The following is a 15,460-nucleotide window of genomic DNA, read 5'->3' on the forward strand; positions in this document are numbered from 1 at the left end:
AGACAATTTGCATATATTTTCCTTTAATTAGAACTTACTTCACTAAGACTATAATCCCTAAGGAGACGAGGGAGCTAAAAATAATCTTTGTCGTTCTTTCGACAGCGTCAGTTGTTTTGTTGTCTTGTCCTAATATCCCTAGTTTCTGATTTACCATGAGACTTTAGTTATATTTTCACAAAAACATATTCCGGTGGTATTTCATAATAAAGAGGAACGAGAAATATTATATTAATGTGTTTTTTTTCTTTTAATCACACCTGGAGTTGTTGAGAAAACAGGAAGTGACGAAGGGACTGATATCTAAAAGTAGCATCCTTTACATGAGCTGAATTCGAAGAGGAATTGTTTCAGTGACGATTATGTTTACTTTCTATACCACCAGGTAAACACAAGAGTGACCTAATGCCTTGACGATTCTTTACCTGTACTGGTCAGCAAAGATGCGCTCCACGTCATCAAAAACGGTGAGCGAGTACAGTACCACTGTAAACAACTTGAATGAGAACGTACGCACTATAAACACGGCGTATGAGTACACTAGTACTATAAACACGATAGCTGAGTACGCCAGCACTAAACACAGGTTCAACGAATCCTATCCAGAAGATGTCAATGATACACCAACAGTGGACACGACAGTCGCTCGGCAGTGCTCCAGTCCACAGGATCTGGTGACCGAGGACACGAGGGTCCTGATCGAGTACGTTCTCTTCCTGGGTACCATTCCTCTGGAACTTCTCGGCATTGCTGGCAACATCGTCAACTGCCTGGTGTTCCAGCGGCAGGGGCTGGGGAACCGCATCAACCTGTGTCTCTTCTTTCTCTCAGCCTCTGACGTCTGCTTCTTGCTGTTCACCCTTCTGAACAAGTTCTCGCCAGTCATCGGCTTCTTCGACCAGAAGCTCGCAGAATTCTGGAGCAAGAGTCGCTACAACAGTTTCTACGGCGTGTACTACGTCTTCCTAAACTTTTCCAGCTTGATGGTCACCATCATTTCGGTCGAAAGGTTTTTGTGCATCGTGGCGCCGCTCAAAGTCAAGGCTTGTTTCAGCAGCAGGCGCTTGCTTTACATCCTCGTCGCTCTCTTCTTCTACATGTGTAGTGTGATTACTCTGTTCTTTCTGAAATACTCCACCGTGCAGGTGCGTGACCCCGAGACCAACGCCACCCGCTGGGTCAACGTGTTGTCGTCATTTTACGTCCAGAATCGGCTCCTCGTCGACGCCCTCTACAACCACCAGCTCGTCCTCGGCGTGCCCACCCTCTCGCTCCTCGTCGTCATGGTGACGACGTGCGTGACGGTCACGAAACTCCGTCGCGCGTTAAGTTGGCGTCGGGACACCTCGCTGTCGGAAAGGTCAAGGCCGAGTGACACTTCCGTCACGAAGACGTTGGTCGCAATCAGCATCCTGTACGTGACCTGCATGACCCTTTCAGTATTCATATCCTATCTCCGAACATTCATCCCCGAGTTTTTGCCGGTCGGAAAGTTCTGCAACACCTTCCTGGTAGCCATCGCCGCCTCTAACGTCATGGAAGTCGTCAACTCTTCTGTCAACACTGTCATCTATTTCACCATAGGCACGAGGTATCGCGCTGCCTTCTGGGACATGTGTCAGTGTTTATCTGGACGCAAGTTAGCGACAGCTTCAACGAGAGTAGCTTGCAACATTGCGGTGGTGTCAGCAGCTTTCTCAAAACCTGATGTCCCACCCGCGACAAGATAATTGCTTCACCTTTTAGTGAAGGTTGTTTGGTTGGTTGTCTGGTTGGTTAATATGGTTGCCAGTGCTTCCACCTAGTGATAATTTCGTGCTATTGGGGAGAAGGCTATGATTGAACAGGGACGTAAGTACCTGAAGAACTTTTCCGAGTTTCACCTCGAGAGAGAAATATTCTGAGGACAACGGTTATATATTTAAAATAGGATCAGTAGTTTAGTAGATGACAAACGGCGAGTGTTGACCACTGCAATATCAAGCCATCCTTGTTTTAGTGACGGATACGGTATGTGGGCTTAGTACCAACAGTTCCCTATAAAATGACTTCAGTTGTAGACCTTTAAAGATTATGTATTTATAGGTTTTATAATGCCTCCTTTAGCCCACTCCCTTTTTCCCTCTGACGAGCTGTTGTTCCAGGAAACACCTTGATGTGGTTATTTATTTGTCGACCGCTATGGAAAGAAAGGAGAGAAGTAATTTACGACCAAGGTGGGGACAGAAATCGCTGTCGCCAATGACAGGGACGATGGGGGGTGCACGATGTTCAAAACTGTATCGTGCATTCTTTCTCGTTCCCACTCTCGAAGGGGAGGAGGGAGGACAGTCCTCAGAGACTGAGTGCAGGAAGGACGCAAGGCAAAATGGCGGTTATCGAGCTTCAGGCTGGGAGACCGACACCCAGACGACTAACGATCGTGTGCTGCTCGCACGACTGTTATTAACTCCCACTACCACCACCACAACCATCACAACCACCACCACCACTACCACCACAACCCGGTCTCTCTACGCGGATGACAGTTTTCCTAAATTCACTGAATGCTTGTATAAAATAATAATCTTTTCTCTTCTTTTTCTCTGCAGCCTGTAGACAAGACAGGAAAATGGCGAGCAGCTAGTCTACACGTTTTGTCACTTGAGAATTTTAGACAACTCCTGTCAGACATCGGTTTTGCTTTGACACTATTACAGACTGATTCTTGGTCAGTAAGATGAACCGTCCCTTTCAGGTTACCTGCGTGATCCTGGTTTAGTTTTTGTATGTCTTCTCTCTAATCTTACAACGGTACTCTGTAACGATTTTATCCAAACTTTTTTGTTCGCGGTCTCACTCTTTCATCTTTAACTTTCCAGGCTTTGTGTTTGTTGTTCTTTTATGTGAGCAAAGTTCCCAGTCTTCAAAAACGCAGAAAAAGCAACAATTTTATGTCTGGTGAAACACTAAACGTTGCCTGTATTCCTTTGAACATATTATTGAACAGAGAACTAATGAAATAACTATTCCTGTTGCAGTCTTGACAGAAGCTACCATGCAAATCAGTATATTGTATATTTAAAGCCGATATGACAGGTGCAAGACACCTATCAAAGAAATGAGTTGCCTCGTTAAATAGAAATATTCTTGACATTGTGATCCACATTGTAGTGGTAACAAGTGGAAGTTCATAACTAGAAGTTTGAAGAGGAGCTTCGTGAATTTACCCAGTAGTATCACCAGTTGATGATTACAATAAATGAAGATAGACTACTTCCACCCAGACGACTGGAGATGTACATCAGAACCCGGTTGGCAAAGTTGTCAACGTCCTCTGACAATATCTTCCACCTGGCTGATGATCGTTAGGACATCATAATGTAGATTACATTTAACAAGTTGTATACTAAAATCAAGTATGATTTCTATTTCATGAAGAACACAAGTACTTAATTGTCTTTTAGGACTGCTGACAACTGACATTAATGTGTTCTATTCAGGACTGTTAACCGATGTTAAACTTATTTTTCGGAACTGCTGACGGGCGTGAACACGTATTCAACTCTGTTGGCAGACGAAAACATTTACATTATATTTGATACAATTAACACACGTGCACATATTTGTGTTGTATTCAGGACTGTTGACAGATATAAACATTTGTGAGTTTGTTTGTTATTTTTTACAAAATCTTTCAGACGAGAACATTTGTGTTTTAGTTATGACAATTGACAGGTATGAATATTTATGTGCTTAATGCAGAAATGCTGGACAGACTTAAAAATTAATATAATTGTTTCATGACTGTTAAGGAAGGCGAGCATTTGTTCTATTCAGAACTGTTGACAGGGTCGATATTTAGGGGTTTTTTAGGGATTGCTGACGGACAAGACTTTTGTATTCTATTCAGGACTGGTTACAGACGTGGACATCAGTGTTTTCTGCTTTTTTACTTGCTGTCCACTGTACAGATTTACGAGCAAACTTTTCAAAGTGCCTACCTCAAGATAGTCAGAAGGCTGCACGTAATGGCAAGTGCTACTACTAATAATAATTTAAAACAAAAATGAAATATTTCCCGTTTGGCTGTAAGCTCAATTCGCTTGAACACAAGGGCAGCAAAGGACTTGATAAAATAACAGACTTCAAACTATAAAAACAAAAGTGTTAATAAGGAGCGAGAAATGACAGGAAAAGGAGCTACTTGAGTCAATCGTGAGAGCCTAAGGTTATCCACAAAAGTGTCGAAGGTGAATATCGTGTGAAGCGATTGGGGAATGCACTCCATACACCTGAAAGGAGAAGGAAAAGACAAAGGACAAAGGCTGCCATGTAACATGCAGGACGTACACATAAGCAGACTGAAGCAACAGACTTGGCTACTAGGCCAACATCTCAGACTGGTATTCTGGGACCAGATCATGAAGGCAACATGCAGGACCTATGGTCTCTATTGGTTAGAGGTGGCAGTCATTGCAGTGAACGGAGGGTTGGTGCAGTGTGGTCGGCCTTTTTGCTAAGTTCTTTGAAGCTTGTCCAGCAGGTGGCTGTGAAGCTTATCTACCAGGTGCACCAGGTGAAGCGAGATGTTAGCGGTATTTGTTGCGAAGTGTGTAGTTTCAGCCACGTGATTTTGGCCAGTGGGCTGCTACGCACACCAGCACTAACCGAGTCGATGATTATCGGATGACAAGGTGTTGTCATCAAAGAACTATTTTGTCTTCCTCTGACTTCATATCCCACATACAGCCCCAAGGCGACTTTGGTTAAACTAGGGCAAAGGGTGTCTTAATCAGTTCTGAAAACTCTCGGAACGGATTGTCCATTCACTATGTGAGAAGGTCCTGTGGCTTTTTTTTTTTTTTTTTTTGACTACTTCGAAATGCAGAATTCGTTGATTTCGGCTTTCTGCGTACTTTCAAGCAGGTAAAAATTCAAACCTTTGCAATGTCTACAGAACTCTAAGCAGGGTGCGTTTATCTCAGAGCAGGAAATTTTCAAGAAACCAAATATTCAGGAGCAGTATTATATTAGCTCTTATGTCTTAGCAATACTTCTGATTAGCGCAATGCGCACATTTAAGATAAAATTAAGTTTCTAATTTGTGTGGGTGGTTAGTGGTTTTAGTTGCTGTTTTGGACGCGTTAAACGATTGTAAATAATGTGTTCGGACGACATGTTATCGCTGTATTCTCTGATAAATCGTCTTCTTTGTTTTATTTTTCTGAGAAGTACTCACATCGCAAAGTATCACGAGAAAGTTCTCACAGAGAAACTTGTTTACAAGGTGACTGACAAATGACCGGATAGAAAAATACACTAACGGACGTATAATGGAAAAACAAAAGAACAAAATGACGAACAAATGAGCGAAAGGACAGATAGACCGACGGACAAAGGATTGGACGGAAGACAGAGCAAATAACTGGACAAATAGACAGAAGAACGAACAAACGAATGGACAAAAGAACGAACTAACAAACGGACAAACGAACAGAATAACACACCGACAAAAAAACGAACGGACAAACAATGGCAAACAAAAACACAAAAGGACCAACAAAATCGAGCCGACGGACGGATAAAAGAACGAACAAACTGACAAAGCGATGAACAAATAAACGAACAAAAGAATGAATGAACAGACAGACTAGTGAACAAAAAAATCAGCAAATGACCAGTGGACAAACTGGGAGAAGAATGAATGAACAAATGGACAAAAGTATGAAGAAATGGACAAGGAAAGAACGAACAAACGGAAAGAAGGAACTAGCATTGCACGAAGAAATGAACGAATGAACATACAGACAAACGGATGGAGAATCGAATGAACGAACGAACGTTTAGGACAGACTCATGGACGTACGAACAAACGACCAGACACATGGTAGGACAAGATGAAAGACAAACGGTCGACGATGGACGGATGTAAGAACCCGAGTGATTGAGTGTCATGGTGGCAGGATGGCGCTGCCTCAAATGTTGAGAAGATAACTCAAGTGTACATCCATGCCAAAGTTCATATCTTCCCAATTATTGTGAACTGCTTCAAACCTCCGAAGCTCCGAATATTTCAGAGCTGATTTCACAACTTTACCCAATTAAGGAGGACCTTTCAAGATTTCCAGAACTTATCTGTCCAATGTAAACAATGTAAGTTATCTCAAACTTCATTGTTAGCTGTATTAATTTGAATCTGTCAAAATTACACATTACCCTCATTGTCCCTTTAACATTTCATTGAGAACACTGTAGAAATGAACTGTTACAGACAACAGTTGACAGTGAATTCCCAAGATACAAAATTACACAAAACCCTCTTCTATAATCTGTTCCTTCTTTTGAAATACAAACACATTAATTACTGAACTTCCTTGAGAAAAAAAAAACCTTCATGATGCGAATGGAAATGGAAATGAGAAAGCCCCTGTCTGACATGACTTCACTTTTATCTCCATTTTTTATCTATAGACGAAAAGATCAATGACTGGGTAAGTTCCCGTAGAGAAGTTTCAACGCGGAAGGAGGCCATGCTTGTCGTGAAGTTTCCCGGCAACTAACCCCACCCATCCTGCATTTTAACCCCCTGCCCCGATTTTTTGTTTTCTCCGTGTTTCTTCTTCCTGCTAGATTATTGCCAACATATCTTTTTCGTACTCGAGCTCCGGTCAGGTCAGGATTCTAACTGCTGCTATTGTTTGCTATTCACATTCTTCATTTTTGAAGGTGACGATTGTTTTTTTTTTTTCTTTTGTTAATGTAATATTAACACCTAGGTAAATAATAATACTTTGCAGCCAGGAGAGCTGTGTAATGTCGGAGTATGTGTCAATGACCTCTGTCGCAGAAATTTATTTTTTCTTCCAACTGTTCTTGCGTTTGTTTGCTTCGTGAGACATTTGGTCTTTTGATATAGATTGCTCATTAATAATGTTAGGTTACACGCCGATTATTTAAATAAATAAACCCGCTGCAATAAATCAAAATGTGGCCCTATGCTCCACTTAGAGTGAATAGGAAAAAGAAAAATAATAAATCAAAAGAAATGCAATTTTCCAAAAACACGTCCATTTTCAGAGGTCTTCAATCTGCTTGAAAATAACAGCATTCACAAGCAGCACAGCCAATAAATGATCATAAATGCTTGATTTATGTCTCCTGAAAAAAAATTTTCATATCTTCGTTGTGGCGCTGACTATTTTCCTTCCTCACTCAGGAAACGTGGGCATGCGGCACGTGTGGTCAGGTAGTTCTACAAAACGGTTTATTATCGCCATTATCGTCATAATGTAACCGAGTCCCATTTTCTTTTGCAGTACAAATAAATCAACTGAGCCCACTGCAACGGAAATTCCGGTCATGCGCAGTCACAGAAATTCGCGATGCTAGCCAGTCACTGGGACCAGCGAGGGAAGGGGCGGATTACGAGTAAGCCAGAGTCAGGTTTAAAATGTCAGTGCGAAGCCTTGTTATCGCTCGGCATGAGATGCATTTTATAGCAACGGGGGATAGTTGACAGTTAGTCGAAGACACTGCATTGCGTGCGAACTCCTTCGAGTTTCTGTCTGCCAGCTTAGATGACATGAGCTTTGTTCAGGCACACGAGCTCCCCCTGCATGTCGGAGGGAGGACTCAACTCCTGGAGCTTGACACTACCGACAGCTATAAAATTATCTCTCTCTCTCTACCTCTATGAAGATACTTTACAAAAAAAAGTAACTGATTTTTTTTTTTCGATAGTCCCGGAATCACTTGTCATTTTTTTCTATCAAATATAATTCATCTGGGTTTTTTATTTTGCTTTCTTTGCTTTGTTCTGGATATCTATGATTAGCTCATTAGTGTACATCTAGGAGGACTATTCATCGTTGGTGCTTTAATTAGAAAGTTACGGGTTCAAATTAGAGGCTTATCATAGCAAGTTAAACAGAAACAGACAAACCAGTGCGCATGCGCTACCCGACTAAGCAGGTCACGTTACTTCCGGTAGGCTGCTGAACTCACAACACCTGCAGCCCCCTACACAGACATCCAGTGGCAGTCTCTCTTTAGCTGCGAAAATTCCGAGGACATCAAGACCTCATTTGTATTCAGGGAGGCTTGCTCTAACCTGAGACGACGACAGTAGCGCCATCATTTCTCTCTGGTGTTCGGGGCGGACTCTTGTCACCAGCCTGGCTCGCCCAAAACATTGACCTCAGTGTGGATCTGCCCTCAGCAAGTCAACTTCCGCCTCTGGACCGCTATTGATCTGTCTGCGACACCAAGAGCTTTGTTGTGTTCGCCGACCAGACTGTACAACCACACTCTCCACTCCATCCACTCACACCATCCTCTCTCTGTCCTTTGGGGCAATCTTTAATCACGAAGGCGGCGTGAAGTCAAATTTTGACAAATGCCTGTCTGCACTTGCCAATAGGAAGTTTTCTAGACCTGCGCCGGGCTGCATGAAGATAGGTCGCTCTTTTTTTTCCCCATCGAACCCGTTCACCATCTAAAGATCATTAAATCTCTCATAAGAAACACAACAAGAACCGTCATGCTCTTCCCACCAATAATCAGGAGACTAAATATGGAGATTTCATTACTCATATGCAAACTTTTATGATGCACAAATGTTCATGCAGCTAGGCACTCATCCCAGAAGATAAAAAAATCAAATTATGTCACGTTTGCATAAATTATACGCCATTCAACCCAGAAATTATTATATTTGAATAATTCTTTTTTGGGATGAATCAGGTATAATGTTACACGAGCGTATTACTTCCTGTTCCCAGGAGGCCAACAGGATTATTTCTGTTAATGATAACAATTTTATTTTCGCAGTAAGGTCTGGTTTTGAAAATAGTTTTTTCTATAAACATTTACACCTTTCACAGTTTACGACATTGAAAATTTCGCATTTCACGGTGTTGTAGATTTTAAATCGACTTTTATAATATATACAATAAAATATATAATAAAATGTTTAATATGCTATAAAATATGTAACAGATAATAAGCTATATACTACATTAGGTGAGAAGACTCATATATTCACATGGCAGCAATTATCGATGAGTGCATGGATTTATGAGGCAGAAACATAAAACGGTCAATTTTCTTCCTGATCCGTGTTATTTACAAAGAATTTTAGGGAGCAAAGGACATTTTCTATAAGTTTTATATTTTGATAATAAATATTATTGAAGTTTTTTTTTTATTTAAAGAAGTGTTAAGGTTCAGTTCTTTGAGGAATTAAGTGGAACTTGGTAAATATATTGCCCGGTGCTCTAGACACAAAAATTGTCATGTTAAACAAATGACAAGGTAACACTTGGTCCAGTCTGAGTGTTGTCTCGGAGTTTCGGTCGTCGCGTAATTATAAGACCTAATGGCAGGAGAAAACGAAGAAGTGGTCTAGGAGACAAATGCAGGGGTGACTTGGTAGCGCAGTGGTCACAATCGTCTTTTTCTTGCTTACTCCCTTTCGTTTTAACCCCAACGCATACACATACACACACAAACACACTAACACACTAACACATAGTACGAAAGCACTTTCTTATTAATTAATAAACCAACTTATTAAATTTATAAACCAACCATCCAGTCAACCAGCCAATCACTCCAGACAAGCATTATTGGAAGACTGGAAGACAACCTTTAGAGGAACTGCCGACCGTTGTCCGTCGCTCGCTTGGTGTCCAGAAGTAAAGCAATAATATTAATAAAAGTTGACGCGTGTAGCAAGTCATTATTGGTTGCTCTTATATTCGGTAAGTAACAATTCACAGGATTATGTGAACAAGATTCGGTCGTTGGGAACTAATCTCGGGGCCAGTGTTTTTATAAGAGACGTGTTATTTACCTATCCCTCGTTGTCTTTCCATTACCAAACCTTCTAAGGGGCAAGAAATGGTGTAACTAAGGTAACTGGGTATGCTACGCAACACGGTTATCGAACCGACTACTGTTCAGGCTCCGGCCTCTCACAGCCACCCCCCAGATAGCATTGAAACATTTTATAAATGTTTATAAAAAGTTTACGCATTATGTTTTAATAATGTTTGCACAAAATGTTCATAAAACGTAAATTATGCCCATTAAAATTACGTTTTAAAAACGTTTAATTAAGAGCTTCCGGAAACGAGTTTTAAACGTTTTATAAACGTATTTTTGTAAATGTTTTAAGCAAAATGTTTCAATAATGTTTGCAGAAAATGTTATTTTAAACGTTTAATATGCCCATTAAAGTTAGTTTTAAAAACGTTTAATTTTAAACCACACATACTCTCTGAAGTTCCACTTCAAACCTGGTAAGAAATGACATACACAGATTTTCATTTCCTTTTCATGAAAACATATTTAATTAATGTCATTCAGAATAAACCCAGAAAACATTTACATCATACAATAACAATTTATGTTACTTGTACAACAAATGGTGACCATTTGTGATAACGATGAATCAATGATACATTAAAAAGAAAAAAGAGAAAAGTATAGGAATTAATTAAACAGTGATAAATGAAAGCAAAGGAATTTTCTTAAATGAACAGACTTTTAAATATTTCAATTTCAAATGATTAAAGGAGAGATGTTGGGGCCCCGTGCTCCATTGGGAGTCGCAAGGAATAATTAAACTAAAATTAAATAGAACTTTAGATTTACTATAAAAAAGAGTGAAATGCAAATGTACATTTGAATGATGCACAAAATACACAAAAATATGGTTATATCCATCTGTAGATAACAACATTCAAATCTCTATCCTTATACAATAGACATATCATTCCAATTAACCAGGCTTTTTAGTGTTACAAAACTCTGTAAAGCAAAGCTGAACAAGGTTCATGTACTTCTTGTAAAGAGGCTTTAAGAAATTTATTTAGAACATGATCAGTTTGTCCTATGATAACTAAGAATAGGGATATCGTGTTGGTGCTGCACTTCTCCAGGGTTCCCAGGAATCAGGGATGGTGCCAGGTAAGGACCTTTCATGCATTTGTAAGGACCTAAGTGATCGTCATCAATGCTTTAGGTTTTCTTATGTACGGTCGGAAAGAGGTATTATTTATGAATCTTCGGTCTTCTCTATTTTCTGAGATACATGTATTACTAGTAATAAATAATCAAAGAGTTAATTTTGATGCCTATCTGCCATATTTAAATAACTTAAAAAGTTTTTACCTCAGGTGCCTGGCCTTAATTGAAGATGAGGATAATAACAATGTCACAGTTTTTACTTTCAATTTCTTGGAAGTCTCTTTTTGCCAAATCCCAACGAGGAAACGTAGCTACACAATTCTGCCATAATATTCCAGTAAATTCACAGGGCACAGAAACACAGTTGTCACTTCCTTGAAATATGCTAGCATTTAGTTTCGTTCTCTCCTCTGCTTTCTACCCCGACTCTTTCTGCTGCTGCTTTCTTCGATGATATTATCTGAAGCCTCCATGCACCCATTGTTCTTCTGTACGGCTTCTGAAGATAATAAAAATGGGAAAATTGGGATTTGTAAATTAAAGAAGGTTAATAGGTTTGCAGATTAAAAAAAGACTAAAAGAAGTCCTACACCACACTGTGGAGCTAGTGATGAAAAATGTCAATTTATATTATACAAAAATAAGCACTTCTATCAGCACCTCTCCTTTTTGGTTCAAAATATGTATATAAAAACAAATCCTTTATCTGTAACTTTATAATAATAATTACTAATATTTATGCATCATCACTTACTGCATATCATGGTCTGCACCTTTGAAAGCCCCTTGAATGCACACTTTTCTCCTCTTTGGCCTTTAGTTATAAAACCTTGTCGGCCAAGATTCGCCGCATGATCCTTTTCAGGCAATCCTTTGCATCCGTACCACCCACACAAGAGAGGCTTCTGATCTGCAAATGCATTAGAAACAGTAAACACATCTGTCAAAATATTCCACATGTCATAGGCAAGACAGGGTGTAGTGAAATATACATGGCATTGATTATTTGTGCTCACAAATCACCTAGTTAAGCTTAAACCATACACAAAATGCTCAACATTTACACGCCTACAAAACAAAACCGAAAAACCCATAGAACCTTTTTTCTGCCAAGAGTCTGCGATATTTGGTCAAACATTTAGTTATTGTATTAGCAGGGTCAGACCACATGATGTTGCTAGCCTGAGACTTGGATGTTCTCAATGCATTCCTGCCTTAAACGAATACGGAAAATAAATCAGCGGGCACCTCTTTCACAAAAAAGCTGACATCTAATGGTTCATTCTCCAATAGCCATAAAAGATATGATGCTGAAACCTTTTGAAACTGGATTTACAATCTAACTCTCGTAATGAATCATGTTCCAAAATATGTGTACGTTAGATTCACAAGAACTGATCCTTCTCAAATGTGTTCCCTACAAAAACATAAGGTTTTCAAAAACGTAAAGCTACGCTGTAAAAATTTACATAAACTACTACAAATTATTTCAATAAAGACTTTTAACAATGAAATCTGCTTCACATGCAAGTAATTCATGAGTCATCATTAAGGCATCCTTGCAGCTCTAACAGCTCCTGCCAGAGTGCTAGAGCAGGTTTGTATTTGCTTATCAGAGCAGTCAAATGATTCAGCATATCTTTTGCTTCCTGCAGAATCAATTTTAAGTCTGTCCCTTGTTTGAGAATGTGCTGGACTAATGCTGCAACAGCATGAATACAGCACAGTGATTGAAAGTGGACAATTCACTTTTAAATACTATTGGTGAACAAGCCTATCAATGGTGGTTGTGAAGCAGTAACTCTTGTATAACCAACACTATCTGCAACATCAGATTGTGAAGGGGAATTCACAACGAAATGGAATAGGTAAACCAATAAGAAAAAAAAGCCCTAATATAAAATTGTCTACATTACCTGTGTTAGACACTCCCTGGATACTGCCTTCTACTGCTGCAGTTTGAGGTTTGTCTCTTCTTGTTCTCCTTGCAGAGCATCAATGGGGTGCTCTCGTGATGATGCCAATATTCTGGTGGTTAGTGCATTCACCTGTGGGCACAAATGGTTGTTTATCACTTTTGGTTGTAGTGAGTCTGGCAGCGGTGGTGCTGCATGTGCTGACTGAGATCTAAAGTAGTCTTTTTTGTGAGCTGTCTCGGCCTAACATAATTAACAAGCATGCCAAATATTAATAAGTGTGCATTTAAATGACAAGTTTTGAAAATTTAAGAATTTCTTATGTCAAAAATTGAAGAATAAAATAATAAATAATTCTTATGCTATACCAATCATAATATCAATATTACCCTCATGAAAAATTGAAATGAACTGCTGAAAGGATGAGCTGGGATTGCCGTGGTTATTGTTAAACGGCAATTCTCATTTCATGGCTCCAGACCACAAAAATTCTAATTACTGGACTCATACAAAATGCCCATTAACAGCACTCAAGCATTTTCGAAAAAATTACAATAATGGGAATCTGTGCTGATTTTGTCAGGTGTTTCTCCAAACCTATGAATTCCTTGATCTCTGTTATTCTATAATTAAAACAGGAAAAATCTATTGTTTCAAGATTTGCTGTATACTAGCTATTAACATCTGCTTGTCTGACAACCAAATACTCATCTGAAAAGACAATTTCTTTTCAAGCTATAAAATACTTCATGAATAATGAAATGCACTGTTTTACCACACAATACTGTGCAAATTTTACATGAAAAATCAGTCTGTTCACTGAGATCACAGAGCATTTAGATGTCAATTGTCATATGGCTGTATGTTCCAGTCTGTAACCACAATAAACCCAAAGCAAGGTCTATGTGAAAGACACTGACAATATCCCAAAGCTTTTTTAAAAAAAATAAATAGGAACAATACTTTGAAACTGTATCTATAGACTGACCAAACAATATTAACCAGGCTGATGCAACATCCAATCTATTGAATATATATATCTATATGTGACAATGAACAAACAGTATAAAAGTACCCCTAAGAACTCAAAATGCAAACATGCAGAGTCTAGGTATACCTGTCTGGCAGAGTTCCCTCCTTCACATGTTTTGTCACCTTACTTGGTGGCAAGTCTGCTGCCATATTTGTATGCTGAAAAAAAAATAAACCATCATTCAAGAACCCTTCCCAGAAAGGCTAACTTTTTGTCGTGGGAGTGGTTAAACTTTTCACTTTATTTGTCATATTTAGTCTAGAGATTATGACTGCATATATACTTATGTCCAACTTGTATACTCAAGGAATTATGCTGAATGAAGGAAACACAGCAAGCAATTACTGTTCAGCTGACATGATTAATGTACTGACTGCAATTTACTTCTCTGGTATGCAATGTTATGATGCCATAGAAATAAAATGTTATTAAATAAAACTATCATCAATGAAGGATATTTTAAGAAAATAAAACACAAACAAATAAACATCATAATCAAAAATGATTATACAATAAAAGTGGTACTGTTTCGCACTTTCTGCCATAGATAATGGTACAGCAATGAAAAACAAATGCAAGTAGTACATAACTATAGTAATGGTAGCGGTGTTAACACACACACATATATACGAAGACATGCATGATTTAATAACAATAATAAATGTAAAATTTGTAAAGCGGATACTCACACTCCATTGTTTGTATCGGATCTGTCTTTTTCTTTCTGTTCCGCCAACTCTGCTTCAACAATTTTATTTACTCCGCTTCGTCCAGTAGTACGACATGATTTGGACATCAGTTGCCTTAACGTCTTAGATTATGTACGAGCGCACTATTCAAAACGAAAACTTTGTTTGACAAATCACACCTAAAAGCATACATTAAGTCTGTGTTGTACTAGAACACGGTATATAAGAGTTTTACAACCCAATGTTTTTAGCAAAGCACGCGTGTCGTAAGCAGCAGACAAAATTTCGCGCCGCGTGGAATCATGGGAGTACACGCATTAAGGAGAATAGGAAATATTTAGTTACGTAGCATAGATGTTTTATAAACTGCGAATGATTTTAGAATATCAAACCTAGTGATAAGAAAATATATAACAAAGTATTTAAAATGTTTTTTGTGAGGATTATCAGTATCTACGCCGCAAAGGTACGCAAATAAAATTTGGAGGTGTTTTAAAAAATTTCGTCATCAGCGGGCTTATGACGCGCGCAGTGAAAGACGTTAACTTTTACATGTTTATAAAACATTTATTTAACATTTAGGTTTTAAATGGTTTATTTTCTAACACTTTAAAAATGTTTTAAACATGTTTCATTTTAAAATGTTTTTTGGTAAATTTTTTAAAAATGTTTCTAAAATGTTTCATATAAAACCTAAACCTTATTAAAACCATGTAAACCATTTTTAAACGTTTTTATAATGTTTCCATGCTATCTGGGCCTGCCACTCCAGCCTCCACCCCACACTCCCCACAGACTAATTGTCTCCTGGAGAGAAGATGCAGTTACTAGCATCAACGTAAAACCCATCGTCAGGTAAAATTTCACAT

At 38.8% G+C, this 15,460-nt stretch overlaps 1 protein-coding gene and 1 long non-coding RNA gene across 3 annotated transcripts; one reads left to right on the forward strand and one right to left on the reverse strand.

Annotated features, from left to right (window-relative positions):
* The first annotated feature begins 365 nt into the window (after positions 1 to 365).
* Positions 366 to 1,730, forward strand: LOC112557764 (neuromedin-U receptor 2-like). Its single transcript, XM_025227791.1, has one exon. The coding sequence runs from the start codon at positions 444 to 446 to the stop codon at positions 1,728 to 1,730; it is 1,287 nt and encodes a 428-aa protein (XP_025083576.1). The 5' UTR covers positions 366 to 443.
* Positions 1,731 to 10,449: 8,719 nt separating this feature from the next.
* Positions 10,450 to 15,242, reverse strand: LOC112557882. Of its 2 annotated transcripts, XR_003098008.1 has the most exons (5): positions 14,592 to 15,242; positions 13,987 to 14,060; positions 12,870 to 13,001; positions 11,708 to 11,863; positions 10,450 to 11,452 (listed from the first exon to the last, which is right to left on the reverse strand). It is a non-coding gene; the product is annotated as an uncharacterized LOC112557882 (long non-coding RNA). The 2 variants fall into 2 exon arrangements; XR_003098009.1 differs by lacking the exon at positions 13,987 to 14,060 and having other exon boundaries at positions 10,451 to 11,452.
* Positions 15,243 to 15,460: the final 218 nt, after the last annotated feature.

The sequence above is a fragment of the Pomacea canaliculata genome, linkage group LG2, assembly GCF_003073045.1.
Source record: "Pomacea canaliculata isolate SZHN2017 linkage group LG2, ASM307304v1, whole genome shotgun sequence".
NCBI classification, from domain to species: Eukaryota; Metazoa; Mollusca; class Gastropoda; order Architaenioglossa; family Ampullariidae; genus Pomacea; species Pomacea canaliculata.

Bases quoted from the DNA above. Each gene is read 5' to 3' on its own strand.
- LOC112557764 (XM_025227791.1), top strand. From the start codon at position 444: ATGCGCTCCACGTCATCAAAAACGGTGAGCGAGTACAGTACCACTGTA.